Source organism: Sander lucioperca, chromosome 8 (genome assembly GCF_008315115.2).
Source record: "Sander lucioperca isolate FBNREF2018 chromosome 8, SLUC_FBN_1.2, whole genome shotgun sequence".
NCBI lineage: Eukaryota > Metazoa > Chordata > Actinopteri > Perciformes > Percidae > Sander > Sander lucioperca.
The window spans coordinates 15,555,144-15,573,914 of record NC_050180.1 but is presented as its reverse complement, the minus strand read 5'-3'; the positions used below and the strand labels follow the sequence as shown (position 1 = coordinate 15,573,914).

General features: G+C 40.4%; 1 protein-coding gene across 9 annotated transcripts in view; it reads right to left on the bottom strand.

The window, feature by feature from the left end:
- Positions 1–18,771, bottom strand: part of nalcn (sodium leak channel, non-selective) — an 87,607-nt gene that overhangs the window by 17,337 nt on the left and 51,499 nt on the right. For all 9 annotated transcript variants that reach the window (XM_036004275.1, XM_036004274.1, XM_036004279.1 and 6 more), the window contains one exon: positions 18,664–18,738. In XM_036004275.1, the coding sequence (XP_035860168.1) occupies positions 18,664–18,738 (75 nt within the window). The remainder of the gene's footprint in view (positions 1–18,663; positions 18,739–18,771) is intronic.

Genomic DNA, 18,771 nt, shown 5'->3' with positions numbered 1-18,771 from the left:
TTACAAATAGACAAGTGGATTGTGGATTTAATATGGCTTAAAGCAATAAACAAAATACCAACTTATGCTACATCTGCTTCAGTAGTATAGGATTGAAAATAAAAATGTGTTAAGCAAAATAGTGAGCTTCTTTCTAGTGCTGCAGTTGTCTGGGTGAAACTTGCAGAAAGTGCTGCAGTCATCTCAAATAGTACCTGTACATTGGTTGCTGAATTCCCAGCAAGCAGAACACACAAACAACATTTCACAAGCAAGCAAGCACGCACACACAACACACACAACAAACACAAACACAAACACACACACACACACACACACACACACACACACACACAGTGCAGATTTAATATGGACCATGCTGTTCCCAAAGGTCCTAATCAATTGGGCCAACTCAGCGAGATGTACAGTTTAGTCGAGGCTCTACACCCTTATCTGCAGCAGTATCCCATTACAGCAAAACTTTCTGTGCCATGTATTGTCCTTTGTTGCTCTCTGCGTTCATCTCCACCTCTCAGATGAATGTGAATCACAGTGAGCAACTATCCACATCTCTTTATACAAGACTGCCCAAGTCTCAGAATCTTAGTTTCAACTTCAGATTCTGTTCATTGCCTCCTTCCCTCACTGATCTCCTATTCTTCCTTTCTTTCCATTTTCCCAAGAGGAAAGAGAGTGCTGCGGGGAGAGGAACAGACTAAACATTCAAAGAGAATTGAAATATTTTCTAATAAACAGACTACTGTGGTGTGAGTGATGCACACTTATTCATGTAACTCAATTTCTGTTTATTTATATGCTGCATCTGGGGACCCACCAACTGTGGAAATAAATAAGCAAAGGATGCACTGAATTTAATTTAATTTTGCCCTGGAAAAACAAATCGGAATCCACTGTACCATGGACCATTTAGTTTATTTTTTGGCGGGAAGTGCAATGACGCCTTATACCAAAAATGTTGAGGAAGCCAATGTAAGAATAAGTGTTTGTCTGCTACAGTATGAAATATATAGTTTCCTTAATTATTGACGCTGTGTAAGGCTGTTCTGTAAAAGATTTACCTGGTGATAAGGTGCACTAGCAAGTTGTCATAGATCACTTTTTACTGTACGTGCTAACACATTGGGCCTTCACTCTGGTCAATACATAGGATGAATAAAGCACACATGGACATGCAAGAGCACAGGAACAGAGCATTTACCAGAAAACAAATCTATTCTCTACTGATTATTGTTTTAGGTGTAGCTGTTTCATAGAAGTGGAATTACTTTCTGTTGTAAAAGTGCACACATGACAATATCATGCATTATAGTTAAATGGACAGACCATAGGATAGACATTTGTGCATTTAAATGCACCTAGCATATTTATTTCTGTCAATGTACTGAAAGTTGTTGTGGTTTTGGACATTTCTGTTAGGTTTCAGTATTTTACTTTGTATTTTGTTCTGTTTCTGTTACCTGTATTATTGATTTCTGTATGTTCCCTGTATTTGTAGATTTATTCTGTATTTGTTACCTGTTTGGATATTTCTTTTGCCTTGTTTGTAGATTTCTGTATGTATCTTGTTTTGCATATTTCTGTTGTGTATATTTGTATATTTACTTATTTCCCTGTTCATTGTGTAGTTTCTGTTTACCCTGTTTTGACTGTTCTGTTCTCTGTGTATATTTCTGTTTCCTGTTTTATTTTGATAGTCTGTTTTCTGTCTTGTCATGTCTAGTTTTACTTTTTGCCTTTGTTGATTGTCCTGCACCGCCCTGATGTGTTTCACCTGTTGTATCACCTGTCCCTCATTTGTTCATTACCTCATGTATTTAACCTCTGTGTTCCCTTTGTCTCTTGTCAGATCGTTTTGTGTCTGTTTGTGTTCCTGTCCTGTCAGCGTGTCGTAGCCTGTGCCCTTGTTTTGGATTCCCTATTCTGGTTTTTGTATGTTGGCCCTTTTTGCCTGTGTCTTCAGGACTTCCTTCGTTGTTTGCTCTCCTCATTTTTTGTTCATTAAACCTGTGTTTAACCATCGCCTGCCTGCCTGCCTGCCTCTCTCTGCGTTTGGGTCCTCTTTCCTCCGCCTCCCCGTAACAGAAAGTGGCTATAATCAATATTTTTGTAGCAACAATGGATCACGACTTGTAGCCGTAGTATGTGAAAGGTATGGCTTGTGGTAATGAACACACTAGGAGAGTACATGGGACTCACACGAGCCAGGGGGACACAAACAAGGCTCCAAATGAATGCTAATGTTGCTCTGTATCTGCTAGATTGTGATTAGGCAACTTTTCTAACATATCAATTGTGTGGCCAAAAAATGAGTAATTCCAGGTTAAAGTGTTTAAGGATAAGCACTATTCCCAAGTGTGTGCATGTCTGTCTGTGTGTGTGTGTGTGTGTATAAAAAAATGCCTGTGTTTTTCTTTATGTCACGGTGAATGGTTGATAAACCAAAACTACTGCTTCGCTTGCCACAGATGAGATTTAGTGTATGGTGGTAACAATGGAGCCGAGACTAATGTGATTTGCCTTGAGACCTATTCAGGTGACCTGCCACTGCTTCCCCCTCCATTCAAGCCAATTTCAGGCTCGGCTGAGCTAGGGAGCTTTCCATCCGGGATTTCCACAGCATTCCTGACCAACGCTGGGAAAAGAAAAAAATGCTGATCATTGGAATTAGAGCAAATTCAGTCATAGTTCAGTGAGAGCATGGGTAGAAGATAAAATAGTAAAAAATCAAAATGGCCTCAGACAAGCGGCTGGAGAGTCTCATACAGTGTGGAGGGAATACGAGATGGGAGGAAAAGCATTTAAAACAAGCGGAAAGAGACAAAGACATAAAACCCTGCATAATTACACTACTTACTATTGCGCTCAGTATTAATACCTCCATATAATATTAAGTGTAATAACATACAAAATACTCAAGCTGTCATTACAGCTTGATTTCACAGCTGCAGAACCAGCTAAGTTCCCTCCAAAGCATCTCCATGCTGATAGAATGATGACCACTACACTTATGGCGTTTTTCCACTACATGGTACCTGCTCGACTCAGCTCGACTCTACTCGCCTTTTTTGGTTTTCCATTATGAAAAAAAGTACCTGGTACTTTTTTTAGTATCACCTCTGTCGAGGTTCCAAGCGAGCTGAGGCAATAACAAAAGGTGACGTGAAAACCTGCAGACTACTGATTGGTCGGAGAGAATCGTCACTAATCACTGTGTCATCATTGCTAGCGACAGACGGGGGTGTGCTGAACAAACCCGCCATTTTTAAATAGGTTAGCCAGCGGTGTTTTTTTTGCTGCCTCCAGCTTCTTTTGAAACAAAATGTGTCTTCTGGCTGTGGAAACAGCCACATGCCGAGAATCAAAAACAACACACCTTCAACGTTCTGTGTGTGTGTCGCGTTAGGTCGCGGCAGTTTCCTGCGGCGTCGCTATGACGACCAGTCACGCTCACCTCACGCATGAGGCGGTATTAAATCTGCAATGGAAAAAGGAGGATGGGGCACCGCGGCCGAGTCGGGCCGAATCGAGCCGAGCCGAGCTGAGTTGAGCAGGTACCATGTAGTGGAAAAACGCCATTAGGTGAATGACTAACCCATCTGGAGGTTGGATCCTCATCTGTTCGATATATCCAACCTTAAAATTCTTCTTTTTTAAGCTGCCCTGCAAGTAAGCAAACACTAGATCTAATTGGCCTGTGAATGCTCGTTTTCCCACTGTCATTCCTCTGAACTCTCTGATAAGTCCTATGAAAGTACCTCCGACACATGCAAACACAGAGTACGGATATCTTCGAGACTATAACAGAACAATGGGGAACTGATGAACAGCCGCCTGCAAAACTGCTGCCCACACATTACTCGCTGAGTGCCTGTGGGAGGATGCACATAGTCATCTGCATTTTACCATTCAGACATCAGAGCCTGCCATTCAGCAAAAACACCAGACAACAGCTGTTTATGTGTGAGAATGTGTGTATGTGTGATCATAGACTGCATATTTCAGTATTAATACAACACAGCCTTAAAGGACAATTCCGGCGCAAAACGAACCTAGGGGTTAATAACAGATGTGTACCCACTCGATCACTCTCTGGGACATGTTTTCATGCTAATCGAATGTGTTTGTAGCTTGAAAGAAGCTAGCGCGGACTGCTGATTAGCTTATAACGCTAGTATTCAGGGCACAGGGAAAGTAAAAACAAATCGCTATTTATACCACTAAAAAGGCTCAAAATATCACCACACTTCAACGGTAGCACAATGAGGGTATGAGGAATGTTAACCGAAGCATTGAGAACATTGTAAGCGTACAGACAGTTTATTGAACAAAGAGCTGCGGGAGCTCTATGAAAGGGCTACAAGAGAGAGAGAGCTATCGGTAGTCAATGCCGCAACACAGCCTCGTACTTCGGAAAACTGGTGGTGTACCTGTGGACATTGTGAAGCTACGGAGTGGGACCTGTTGCGTCGCGACACCCAAGAGACGCAGTGTTTCGTACAGTCTGAAGATTTCCCCTCCCTGATAAACAGGGCTGTACTTTGTACTGACTTTTTTTCCATGTCCCGAAAATAAATGGGCGCCTGCGACCCAGACCGGAGGGACCAGATGGACAGTTATTCACTGAGTAAGTACACTAGACAAGTTATGTTTTACATCGGTGTGATTATTTCAGATATATTGAGCAAATTGTTTTTGATTTTAGTTTGCATCGCCAGCTGTAAGTCATGATGGCGGCCGCATGTAAACATGAACGCGAGTGTCTTTATAATCTATCTTTTCAATAAACTGTCTGTACCCGTTGAAGTTTGGTGATATTTTGAGCCTTTTTAGTGGTCAAAATAGCAATTTGTTTTTAACTTTCCCTGTGCCCCGAATACTAGCGTTGTAAGCTAATCAGCGGTCCGCGCTAGCTTCTTTCAAGCTACAAACACATTTGATTAGCATGAAAACATGTCCCAGAGAACGATCGAGTGGGTACACATCTGTTATTAACCCCTAGGTTCATTTTGCACCAGAATTGTCCTTTAACTTCTGCATAATTCATTATTTAGAATGGTAGGTACTTATCGCCACACCAGAAGAAAAAAGTGTGTTTGAATGTACTGTATCTGTGTTTCTCTGTCCTTCTATTAACCTGTGTTCCCTTGAAAATCATATCCATGATCTATATACCAATATTAAAATATAAAAAAAACATATACGTGACAATCTCAAAACATGTGTGGTCCCTGTCGTACATACTAACCTATTTGCACTTCACATCCCCTCGCAGTCTTGGTTAGGTTCTCCCGGCCTTGGGCCAGTCCAGCTATAATACCCAGGGGTGAAGAGCTGAGAGCGAGTTAGCAGGGTCACCCTCTCCTCTCATTAGCTGATTAATGAGCCATGCTGTGGAGCTGCTGTAAAGCCACACAGCCTGTAAACCTCTAATAGCTAGCTCCGACACCCAAAATAACTGCGGGTTCCATTAATACATTACCTACTGTATATATACTGTATATACACTGTAATATATACAGTATATACATATATATATAAATATATAGATTATGGCATGCCATTTGGAATATTAAATGTGTATATATTGGGGCTGTCAAACGATTACATTTTCTTAATTGCGATTAATCGTTGAATTTCTATAGTTAATCGCGATTAATCACATGATTAAAATTAAAATTTGCATTTCAGAACTGTTTTTAAGTACATATTAACAATGGAAAGCAATTCTTACCAGTGTATCTTGATTGGGAATCAAATGAATGCAAAGAAAATGACTTTATGAACTTGATTTTAAGATTTGTATTTGTTTATTATATATTTAATCTCGTCACACATTTGAATCTAGAGTCAATATTAGGGTTGGGTATTGTTTGGTTTGGATACCGGTGCTAAAGCGGTACTTTTAAAACGGTACCGGTGCCTTAACGGTGCCTGAACCGATACTTTTTAAGAAAGTTAAAAAAAGAAGGGTACTAAACAGATGGCGACATTAAAGAATGGCTTGTTTATTGCTAAGGCCATATCGTCAAAATGAAATGTTTAATAATAATGTAATCACTATAACAATAACTTATTTCACTAGTAAATAGCTGTTGAATGACAAAAACAACCACCAGATGGGAAAAGGGCATTTAACAACAACTTTGAATGCACCACGAGGCTGTAAATTACCAGTTTCGTGAACGCACCGTCTGTGTTTTTCCGACAACAGCAGCTGCAGATTGTTACATCCCGGTGTCGGAATCCTCTACAGTGAAATACAGTCACACTTTACACAGTCAGCATTGTAACCGTGTTTAATCCAGCTACTAGCTAGCGGTAGGCTAACGTTAGCTGCTGTCGAGTGTAGTGTTAACTAGCGTCACGTGCAGCAATGTTTCTGTTGCCTGTAACGTCTGTTTCAGAGCATCAGAGAGAAGTGCAGGCATATCAGTGGCACCAGAATGAGGCATCAAAATCCACGTTGCTATTCCTGCAGCAGCAGAATGTGTTACGAGGAAGTATGGCAAAATAGTAGCCTGTTAGGCACGATGCAAAGCCGAGTGAAGTGAAAATAAATTACTAAATGGCGGCATGCGATTAATACGATTAAAACAAAATAACGCATTATGCTCGGCCCTTAATCGCATCGCGATTAACACGTTAATGCTGACAGCCCTAGTGTATATATATATAATGTGAAGTATGAGTACATGGAATGACAGTGGAAATATAAATAATAAAACTGAAAATATCTAATGAAGGTCGGAATATACAGAATGAAAGTTTGAATATAAGGGATGACACTCGAAAAATATGGAATGAAACTTGAGAATATTGAATGAAATTTGATGTCATCAAGGGGCTGGCGCCATCTTGTGTTATCGATGTGATGATGAATCCGTACGGATGTTGCTGCACCAAGTGTGACACTATAAACCAGTTAGCATGAAAACTAGTGTCAGCAATCAAAGTAATGAAAAGATAATTAACACACTGGCAAATGCATGTACAAGGCAAAATAAAACTGGTAACCATATTCATTACTGTTCTACTGATGAAGAAATGTATTTACTGTTTCACTAAAGACCGGACTCCATTGACAAAAACAGTAATTTTATTGCTATGGTGTGACTTAAAGACGTGTTTTTTAGATTATTGTGTTAATATTCTGAAGTTTCATTCAATATTTTCAAGTTTCATTCCATACATTTCTACTGTCATTCCTATTCCTACTTTCATTTCATCAAGTTTCATTCCATATATTTAAAGTTCATTCCATACATTCAAAGTTCATTTCATATATTTAAGGTTCATTCCAAATATATTCCAACTGAACAAAATTAATATGTGATAATTTTTCTTTTTCAAAATAATTACACAGGTATGTTGTGACTGTTTGTGTATATGCGTGTGTGTGTGTTCATGCTAGTTTTAGAACATGACAGAGACATGGCACAGTGCCTGGACTGTCTTCCAATAGAAAATTGAAGGTGACATTCAAAAGATAAGAACACATTGTACTGGGATTCTCCAAGGGTACGCTCTTCTGTTCTCTGCTCCCTCTGTCTTCTTCGCTTTTTTTTCTCTTTCAGTAAATCCCCAAATAAGTCCTTGGTCCATTAAATCATGTAAATGGAGGACAGGCTTTTAGTTTAACTCATAAATAAAGAAATCATTGGTGCGAAGCCATAAGACAATCACTCCATAACGCATTTTATCAAACTAAATTATCCTTAACAAAATGTATATTCAATGCTGAGTGCCTTCTGAAATACTGTGGCTGTAGCACACAGCAGACAGAATGCACGTGTACAAACACGCCACCCCACATGTACAAACATGCACATATTGATATTGAAAAGAATAAGTTGTGATTTGGAGAGAAGAGACCTTATTGTGTCACTGTTACCACGGTGACACTGTATGTTCCTGTCACAGCTGTGGAACAGTGACTACTCATCCTAAACCTCCTTTATACCCAAAGCAAACATCCATTTTCCCTCTCCTGCTGTTCTCCTTTCTTTCCCTCCCCTCCCCATGTGTTTATCTCTTCCTCCATCTTTCTCGCTCACTCCATCTCCCTCTCCCATCTCCCATCTCCCTCTCCTCCTGTTTGATCTCTCAGTCAATGCCAGATCATACTCTGTTCAACTGACAAATATGGAACAGGAGGATAGACACAACTTAACTGACAACCACACACTGTCACTACCATGCTTCTCTCCACGCCAGCTTTGACAAGGCTGACACACTGGGGACAGCAATCTCATTACCTTTGTGCCACATCACACCCTCTGTCTGTGGCCTGTGGAACTCCCCACAGTGTTTCTTTAAAGATGTTCATCTGGTAGTGAGCCCTCCCTCACAACAATGTCTGTTAAACTTATAATATATTGGATATCTGAGAGAGGAGTCATCTGTCATCATCCATCATTCAATAACCAATGCCCACATATACCTCTACGACACAAAGAGGCACGCAATTATGAACACACACACACACACACACACACACACACATTTTTCTGCTCCAGCCATAAATCATTGAGTGTCAAAAAAATTGTAATTCAAATGTTGCATGTGTAGGCCTTGCACTAGATGGCAGTATAGTTAGATGGCACAACCTATGAAGCACTGTAGTCCACTTTATCATTTCTGAAGCTTTTAACTGAACCTTATCGGTAAGATAATCTGGGGATCAAAGATTTACAACAAATATCACATGGGCAGAGGAAATTCTTTCTGATGGCCATTGTGGGTCTAAAATGACGAGGGCGAGAGGCTACTGGGTACACACATGAACAGAAAACAATGCATCCGATCACAAAACCATGACAGAAATTCCAAGGAGCATAATGACACGTAGACCAATATCAATTCTTAAACATTAACACAAACATTTACTGATTTTATGAAAGTTGTTTCGCATTAAAGTTGATTTTTAATCATCAAGGTCCACATAAAGCTCTACAGACTATGAGGGATACCATAAGGTAGTAAGTGGTCCTTTAAATTTTAGTGTAATCACACCCAATATTAATGTCATGGTGTACTGACCATACCCTGGAAAACACTTGTACATCTCTGCAGCAAGGTGAGGAAGTACACCACTGAAAGTCAGCAACAACAAGAAGTTGCTCTTTTAGGAATCATGATGTAGTATATAATTAACTCAAATACATGTGGCATTTTTGTGCTATTCATCATTTGACCCATGCCGATATCTGCAGTAACTAATATCAGCCAATACTTGCCCGGCCAATTTATCAACCAAGCTCTGATCTTAAAATAGACCTATCACAAAGTCATTGCCTATATAGTATGTGACTTCAGGTATCTGTACTTGGGGTGCCTGCTTATACTGTAGGTCATTTCTTTGTTTTTAACAAACTGTAAAACATGACCTTCAGGTCGACAAAGAAACATCACAATTGAAATGTTATACTTTTGGTTATATTAAGAACCAAAAGTCAATAGAGAGTAAAAAGCATTTTGTGTCTGTAGAGCACATATGTCCGCTACAGGCTGAGCACCCACAAAGCTACAAGCTCGCTCCTCTTTGGCAGACTTTGAAAGAGAGGAAGAAAAAATGTCAAAGGACAGAGTGAGAGTTCTCAGAGCTCAATGTGCAAAGGATTCAAATGTCGGTTTGTTTGCATGCATTATATAAGCAGACTGTAGATGAAGGCAAGGTAGCTATGCTTTTAGCTTTTCTCGCTCTATGCCTACAGTAGCTTTCTACTTGCTCCTTTTCAACATTTCCCAAACGTGTTCCTCATGACTCATCTGCCTGGCCTGAGGACCTATTTGACTGCCAGACACATCCACTTTCACACAAACGCATACAGAAATGCAAAAATTGCACACAAAGATTCATCACCGCTGACAATTCATACCCATACACACACACACACACACACACACAGAGATACACACAAACGCACATTATTATCATCGTCACTGCCCTTAGGGGTAAACACCTTTTTCTATTTGGTTGATATCTACAGGCACAGGATAACCATTTTCCCCTCTTCCTGCACCTCCCCTTGTTCCTGCAGACACTGCTCTGTGGGCAGGAATGATTTGTTGGATGGAGATAGGCCATCAGTCTCTCCCATCACAAAGCCCACTGGCCTGTGACACCGTAGATGAAGGTAGAGCAATAACGGGCAGCAACAACTGCCAATAGACAAACTGATTTTTTAAATCACATGCAGCTATTGGCCCATTCGTGTTCATGTTGTTGTTTGTTGTTGATTGACAAAAGGTGTTCCTCGGGGGCACTTTAACATTTTAGATGTTTAAGTTTAAGTTTAAGTTTATTTCATTTATATAGCACTATAAAAGCAAACAAGTTTACACCAAAGTGCTTCTCAAAGACAAAAAAAACATATATATATGCATAAAGCACACATGTATACATAGATACTGTATAGTGGAGATATGACACTATTCAAGTAGAAACAAGTTAAGAAACAAGTTGTATCTCATGAAATCACATAAACAGATTACATTATACACACATACATACATAAAAAAGAAGGAAAGCCGTTTAATCACAATTAAAAATTACAAGCCAGAGAATAAAAGTGTGTCTTAAGCTGCGTCTTAAAAATATCAACAGACTCAGTCTGTCTAATGGCCTCTGGCAGGCTATTCCAGAGCCGAGGAGCCGCTACAGAAAAGGTCCTATCACTGGCCTTTTTTTCCCCCATGATCAGGGCACAGTCAACATGCCACGGTAGGCTGATCTGAGGGGTCTGGTGGAGCTGTACGGGGTGAAGTGCTCTGATATATATGCAGGGGCGAGATCATTGAGTGATTTATAGACAATTAAGAGGGTTTTAAAGTTTATCCTGAAGTGAACGGGGAGCCAGTGTAAGGATGCAAGTACAGGGGTAATGTGGTCTCGTTTCTTTGTCCTTGTTATTAACTGGGCCACTACCGTTTTGGACTAGTTGTAACCGGAAAATGGTAGCCTGGAAAATGCCGAGATAGAGGGAATTACAGTAGTCCAGCCTGGATGATATTAATGCATGAATGTTTCTAGGTCAGAGGGTGATAGGAAATGTCTAATTTTGGAGATGGTTCTGAGTTGGAAGAAACTGGACCTGACAACAGAATTTACCTGCTTGTTAAAACTGAGATAACATCTAATATAACACACAGGTTCTTGGCATGTGGTCTTATGTAGGCAAAAAGGTGACTTAGGTTCTGGGCAGTTGCAGTGGTAAGGTGTAGGGGGCCAAAGAGCAGTATTTCTGTTTTGTCCCCATTTAGCTGTAGGAAATATGCGCCAGCCAGTCTTTGATGTCTTGGAGACAGTTCTGAAGTCGGGTTATGTCGATGACCTGATTATGGGAATTGAGAGGTATGTAGATCTGCGTATCGTCTGTGTAGCAATGAAAATGATTCTTCCCAATGGGAGCATGTAGAGACAGAAGAGAAGTGGACCTAAAACTGAGCCTTGTGGGACCCCATAAGAAATATTTGTGGGTGAGGAGGATGAGCTGCCAAGGGAAACCGTGAATGGTCTGTTTGAAATATATGATTTGAACCAATCGAGGGCGGAATCTGAAATGGTGACCCATCTTGATAGGCGTTCCAGTAGGATCATGTGGTCGACAGTATCGAAAGCCGCACTAAGGTCTAAAATAATTAATACAGAACATTTACCACAGTCTGCAGCACAAAGGAGGTAATTTGTCACTTTCAGGAGAGCTGTCTCAGTGCTATGGTGCTCCCGGAACCCTGACTGGATTTTTTCGAAGATCTCGTTTTGTTTTAGAAAGGACAAAATTTGATTAAAAACAACCTTTTCTAAAGCCTTTGATAAAAACAAAAGCTTTGAAATTGGCCTAAAGTTATTCAGGATAGACGGGTCAAGACCAGGCTTTTTGAGAAGTGGCTGAACGATGGCATGTTTAAAACAAGACGGGACAGTACCTTTGGCTAGAGAACTGTTACAAATCGTTCATTCACAAATGAATGCAGAGCGATTTGTATTTGTAAATGTGAATCTGTTTCTGTGCATCTAATTTGTAATTCGTATTTCATCATTTTTAAATCAACTTGTAAATTTGTAAATCTCCTTCTATTTGTGTGGATACTTTTGAAACTGTTTTTCCGCGCTGTGCGGTCACAAACAACTTGTGTCTCAAGTGATGATCCCAGCATTCTCCAGTAGATGGCAGTAATGCAACACTTATGGATGCCAACTGCAATTAAACTACATGAAGATGAGGAAGAAGCCTTGTCAGGTGTGTCAGTGATGGTTGGCCTGGAATCTGCTTGACGCTCCTCCGGGTAAGTTGATATTATTAGGACTTTTTTCGTCAAATAAATTACATTTATGTTTTCAGCATCATTGTTGCAGTAAATTTGCAATTTGCTTTGTGTTGTTATGGCAGCAGTCACAGTTTGCTACTTTTTGGAGCGTGCTAGCGTTAACATTTTTGTACAGTTTGAACAGCGGGGCTAACTTAGCTATGAAGTCAGCCCTGTAACATGGGGTTGCCTGGTCTTTGTAAGGAATTGGCAGTCTGAAATGTTATGTGCTGCTTAAACCCGTCGGCGATCTCGGCCGATATTACTGTGTTATAGCGGGCCCAGTTGTAAAGCTAGTGAATATACTGGTATCATATGAAACTAGACTAGATCTAAGGAATCCATTGATACCAACCATGTCATGCTTGTCGATAAGGGGGATTTAAATAAAATGACGTTCCAAAGTTAGGCCATTTTCAAATGATTCTCTCTCACTTCAAGATATCAGAATACAAATGTGTTGCCATAACTACAGATTTCAGATGATGTTGCAAATTAAACTAAACTTAGCACAAAAAGTAAGTAAATTTGTGTTTCGTAGATTATTTCTCTGTGGTAACAATGCTTTTTGGCAATAAATCTTACACCGTTGGAAAGCCTGTTTAGTTCCCTTTCAAATGGTGCCCCATTTGTAAGGAACATGCATTTGTGGGATGAGCAGCAGCGCTGAGTATATGGGTTGCACCCATGAAAAATTTGCCAAATCTTCTCTGCCAATGCCAAACAGCTTATTCTGCCATTGACTTATTTGGTGTTTGGTGGATTGGATGATTGAAGTTTGAAGAAACAAGACATATTGGCAATTTAACAATTTATTCATTTCACAAACAGGAGCCTCAGTAGCGTGTGGAAGAACCATACACAGCCACAACATCCTGGCACCTCCTCCTCATACTGGTCACCAGCCTGGTCACACACTGCTGTGGGATGGCATCCCATTCTTCAACCAGCATTTGTCACAAGTCAGCCAACGTGGTTGTGTTGGTCACTCTGGCATGTGCTGTTCATGCCAGAGTGACCCCACAAGTGTTCAATGGGGTTGAGGACAGGACTGCTGGCAGGCCATTCCATCCTCTCCACTCCCTCCATAAACCCCGCCCTGTGGGGGAGAGTGTTGTCATCTTGTAGGATAGAGTTCGGTCCCAGACTGTGGAGATATGGGATTGCCACTGGTTGCAGAATATTATCTCTATATCTCTCTGCATTGAGATTGCCTCCAATGATGACAAGCCTCGTTTTTCCAGTGAGGGAGATGCCGCTCCACACCATCACACTGCCTCCACCAAAAGGTGTTACTCTATCAGTGCAGCAATCAGCATAGCGTTCTCCGCGTCTTCTCCTCACTTTGACCCTACGATCCAACTGCCGTAGGCAGAATCATCCAATCCACCAAACGAGTCAATGGCAGAATAAGCTGTTTGGCATTGGCAGAGAAGATTTGGCAAATTTTTCATGGGCACAACCCACATACTCAGCGCTGCTGCTCATCACACAAATGCATGTTCCTTACAAATGGGGCACCATTTGAAAGGGAACTAAACAGGCTTTCCAACGTTATAAAATGTATTGCCAAAAAGCAGAAATAATCTACCAAACACAAATGTCCTTACTTTTTGTGCTAAGTTTATAAAGAATACAAATTTAACATTTCCAATTTTTAATGCTACAATTTAGCAACAACGCTCAAAACATATTCTGTAGAAGATATGCAGAGTCCCCAATTCAACAAGAGATAAAACTAAAACACAGCAGATTAAAATTTTTTAAAACTGTTAATCATTCTAGATGTATCCGGGGCCCCCCGTACAAAACCCAGGGGACTAGTGTAATTTCTAAAGTTGAACAAGTGAAACATTTGCTATGTGACTCCAATCTACATTTTTTGTGCCTTTCAGAAACATGGTCACACAAAAATTCACCAAAGGTAGCCCTACATGTACCCGGATATAATTTATTTAGATGCGACAGACCTAAGGGAAGAGGTGGCGGAGTCATGGTTTACATGAAAGATAATATTCAGTGCAGCCGGATTGATTTGTCTTATGTTAATTTGGAATGTATTGGACTAAATATAACTCTCTCTTCTCAAATGTCATTTGTCCTGGTTTTGTTATATCGTCCACGTTCTTCCAATAATAGCTTTTGAATTTAAAAGGTTACTCAAAGAATATAATTCTAAAAAAAGAAGTCATAATTTTGGGTGACTGTAACATAAATTGGGATGACAAGAAAATTAGGAATTAATTTATAACAATTACAGATAATATGGATTTTACACAATTGTAAATCCATTCCTTTCTGGGCTATCGAAGTAATAGCAGGAACACCAAAGTGAAAAACAACAATCAACCAGTTTGTGGTGCATGGTATAAATGTTTTAAAATGACATTTCATGAGCAGTTCAGCACTTTCTCAAGTTTCACATAAGCCTTGAACAGAAAGACACCTGGGAGGCTGATGTGTGTGGTGTGTGTCTGTGTGTGTGAAGGGTGGGTGTCTACTTCCTCCCTTCCCTTCTGCTATCCTCTGTTGTCTACCTTTCTCCTGTCCCTGGCTTCATTTCATTAAAAATGTCTAGCAAACCTAATTTCACGCAATAAATGCATTATCCTAATCAGCATTGATGAGTGGAGCATGTAATGGTGCACACATGCATATATCTATCTATCTATCTGTGTGTGTGTGTGTGTGTGTGTGTGTGTGTGTGTGTGTGTGTGTGTGTCACTACTTTTCCTGTGCTCCTGGCTCATCAGTATGGTAGAATAAACCGGTTGTTCATTAGCTGCAGCGCTGCTTACTCCCCCTTCACTAATTATTAATGACCACTGTGTATGTACACGCACGTGTGTAAGCACATGCACCTGTGTGTGTATGGGTTTGTGTGTGCGTTGAAAGCAAATAACTTTAATTCCTGTTCTCAGGCTGTGATTAAAATGCATGGATTCAAAACTGTTTCACTTGCCAACAGCTCACATCACACAGCATTAAAGCAACCAGATATTACAGCACAGCGAGCTAACGCTGATCTGCTTGATCACAGTGCGACTACCCACAATGCTCTGTGCTTTTCCTGATGTTTCATGCGCTGATTCTGTAGATGAAAAACCAAATCAAGACAAATGGTCTGTCGAGATTGACAGATGCAAGTCATTCCCCTAAAAGGCGGGGCTGCAATCAGCATACAAATGATGACAGATTTTTTTAGCTACATGCCTTATTGATGATGTCATTATCAAATCAGCAGTCATGGGCAGACACAGTAGTGCTGCTGTTTCTCACACACATGCACGCACGCACGCACGCGCATACACACACACACACACACACACACACACACACACACACACACACACACACACACACACACACACACACACACACACACACACACACACACACACACCTGGCTATGGCGACTGGCTATGGCAACAGTCAAGGAGAAGTAGCTTATACGCATGTAGTGACCAGCCCTGGTGACAGCATGATGACGACCAAAACGTGTTGCCTGGTAACTCCATCCGTGCTAATCTGCTTCTTTAACGCAGCACTGAGCACAGATGCTGGCAATAATAGACCAGAATATTTGTGGTTGGGTTGGAGTTTGAGAAATATTGCCCTTTAACATTACAAACTTTTAAAGCTGAAAAGGTAAAAGCTTTAGCCTTTCATTTCCTGGCCTAAGTACAGCTTTATAGGGACCAATCACAGCGAGAAAACAACCAGCAAAACACTTGTTTTCCTATGGTACAGCGTGCCTGCCATGCGGTTTTTAGACATGCATAAAAGTTTAAATATTCTCATAGTCCTTTCAGACCAAACACGCGCTGTGCTTTCCGCTAGCTTCAGTGCACATCTAAAGCTCATGAGCAGCACAGTGGCGTTGTTGCAGACTGTTACAGTTGCTGTACTTTTACAGAGTTAACAACATTAGTTCTATTTTCAGCTCTAAATCATAAGGTGATTCTGTACGTAGCAGCAGCCAAACTGATTGTTTGGCCTCTAAGGTGTGTACTTTTTTTATACATCGTTACTCACAGGTATTTCCCTTTCTATATTCACCGACGCTTTGGAAACATACTCACAGGACGGTTTTCAACAGGATGCTGTGGACCTATTATGCTTAAAAGTAAAATGAATTCCCAAGAAGTCAGTCAAACTTTTGGCTGAGTGAACAGCATTGTTAATAAAAGCAAGGAATAGATTAAGAGAGGAAGCTAGCCACTCAGCACACCCTGGAGTCAAAGATCAGGAGAGCTGTGAAAAGCTGTATATGGAGATTTACAAGATGTCTTACTTCAATACACTAAATAAATAAATAAATTCATTACATGCTGAAGGTGATTACTTTATGCTAAAGTCAGAAGGATCTGTATAACAAGAGTATGATGGCTATCACATAGAACATGACATTGGCAGTGACTTATCAACATATATAGAAAATAATTTGAAGAATGGTTCACTATCATCATGCATAATAGTGCAGTGCTATGCAGGTGGGCCTTATCGCTCAAAGCTTGGCTGCACATTTTCATTTTAATGTGACATGTACACACCAAACACACACATAAAGACACTGCTGGCGCACCTGCAACCACACACATCTTCTATGCTTGAAGTCTTTCATGGGAAACAAAACACAATGGCGTGTAAGGGGAGCTGACATGTTCAATTGGTATTTCTGATACACATAGGCCATGACATGGAGGGCAAGATAAACTGTTACCCACTAAAACACAAACATTTTCCCCACAGTAGCTACAACAACGTTCAGCATGACAGTGAATGCGACTGTGATGAGCTCACTGTGTACATTATTACCTGTATTGTCAACATGTGTATAGCATCCCCCGCTTTCCACCAAATGCACACAAACATTATCCCTTATTTCACTTGAAATAATACCAAGACTAAATTCTATGATTTGCATGAACTCGCTCTTTGAATCGTTTATTCGGCTTCAATTTGTCTTGTCTCGGCAGAGAATACACATATAGCTTTTGTCTGTCAAACTCTCAATCTAAATATTAATTGATATTGATTCCCATACCCATAACGCTTAATGAAACAAAACAGTTTTTGAGATTAAAATAAAAATACATTAGGTGATACTATTTTCTGTACACTACATGGTTATTTTGTGTATTTTTTAAAGAGCTTGCCATGGTCACATTATGGACAAACCACAAACATAACCAACTCAATGAAGCTATTCATCAAACAGCAGGCAAAAATGATTCATCACATACACTGTAATTGGTTTCTCATCCCTCACAGCCCACGTGTGTATTTCTTTAAGAAAGGTTGGCCATGTCATTGCGCTTTTGCCAAATGTTTGCAGAAGCTTTCTCTTGTGGGAGGGTGATCACAATCTATGGTCTATTTATAGTCAGCCTCCATATCCGTGATTGAAGCACCTGTAAAATAGGCAATTTTACAGTCACTGCGCCTAATCACTCAGCTGTGGGTGGGAAATAACCTACCCAGGCAAGCTGAGACCTGCCAGCCGGCTATGAGTGCACAGCGTTTATGTGAACTGTGTGTGTGTGTGTGTGTGTGTGTGTGTGTGTGTGTGTGTGTGTGTGTGTGTGTGTGCTTGCGTGCATGCGTGCGTGCGTGTGTGTGTGTGCAAACCTTTATGTCAGTGAGCTTATAGATGAATTAATTTATGTAAAAGTATTGTATGGCTACAAACAGGAACTGACCAGGGGCTTTCATTAGGCATTTCTCTCTCTGTGGCAATTCAAAAAGCCAATTTCCCAATAGAAGTTCAACTGCAACTGCACTTCATTTGCATTTGATGACATAAACTGGTTTGCCTGTTGAGCAATGGCAAGCACCAAGGCCTTGTGTGTGTGAGTAAGTGCCAGCTTTTTCACACAACAGGGTTTTGCTTTATTAAAGTTAATTGCCCACTTACTCGACCCAAAAAAAACCCCAAAAGGTGAAAATGAAAAATTACTCAGAGCCCTGCCCACATGTGGGCACATATGACAATCCTGTCACTCTTCCCAGGGTAGCAACCCAAAGTGCTCAGCTTTTAAATAAAATGTAGCAGCAAACAACAAGTAGAAACAGCAAGCAGCAGATAAATTAATTAGCACTTCAGATCACAGGGAGATAAATTATAATTTTTAAATGTGTTGCATGTGGACTTTCGCTATTGTTATTCTTACTGGTCAATATGTCTACTAAAAGAAAGGTTTTGTACTGGAATACATACTAGTGTTAACTTTTTTAACTCTTCATATTCCTAGATAATGATTGCTTTTAAAGATCTGAGCATGAACTTGTTTAGTCTCTGGACATAATTAGGGTTAGGGTTAGGGGTTAGGGTTAGCATAATAAGCTTCTTACCTGTTTGAGCTTTTTCAAGTCTTCATCCAACTCCAGATTGTCCAAGATTACAGCCACAAAAAGACTGAGCAGAATCTAAAATGCAACAAGAGGTGCAAGAGTGCATAA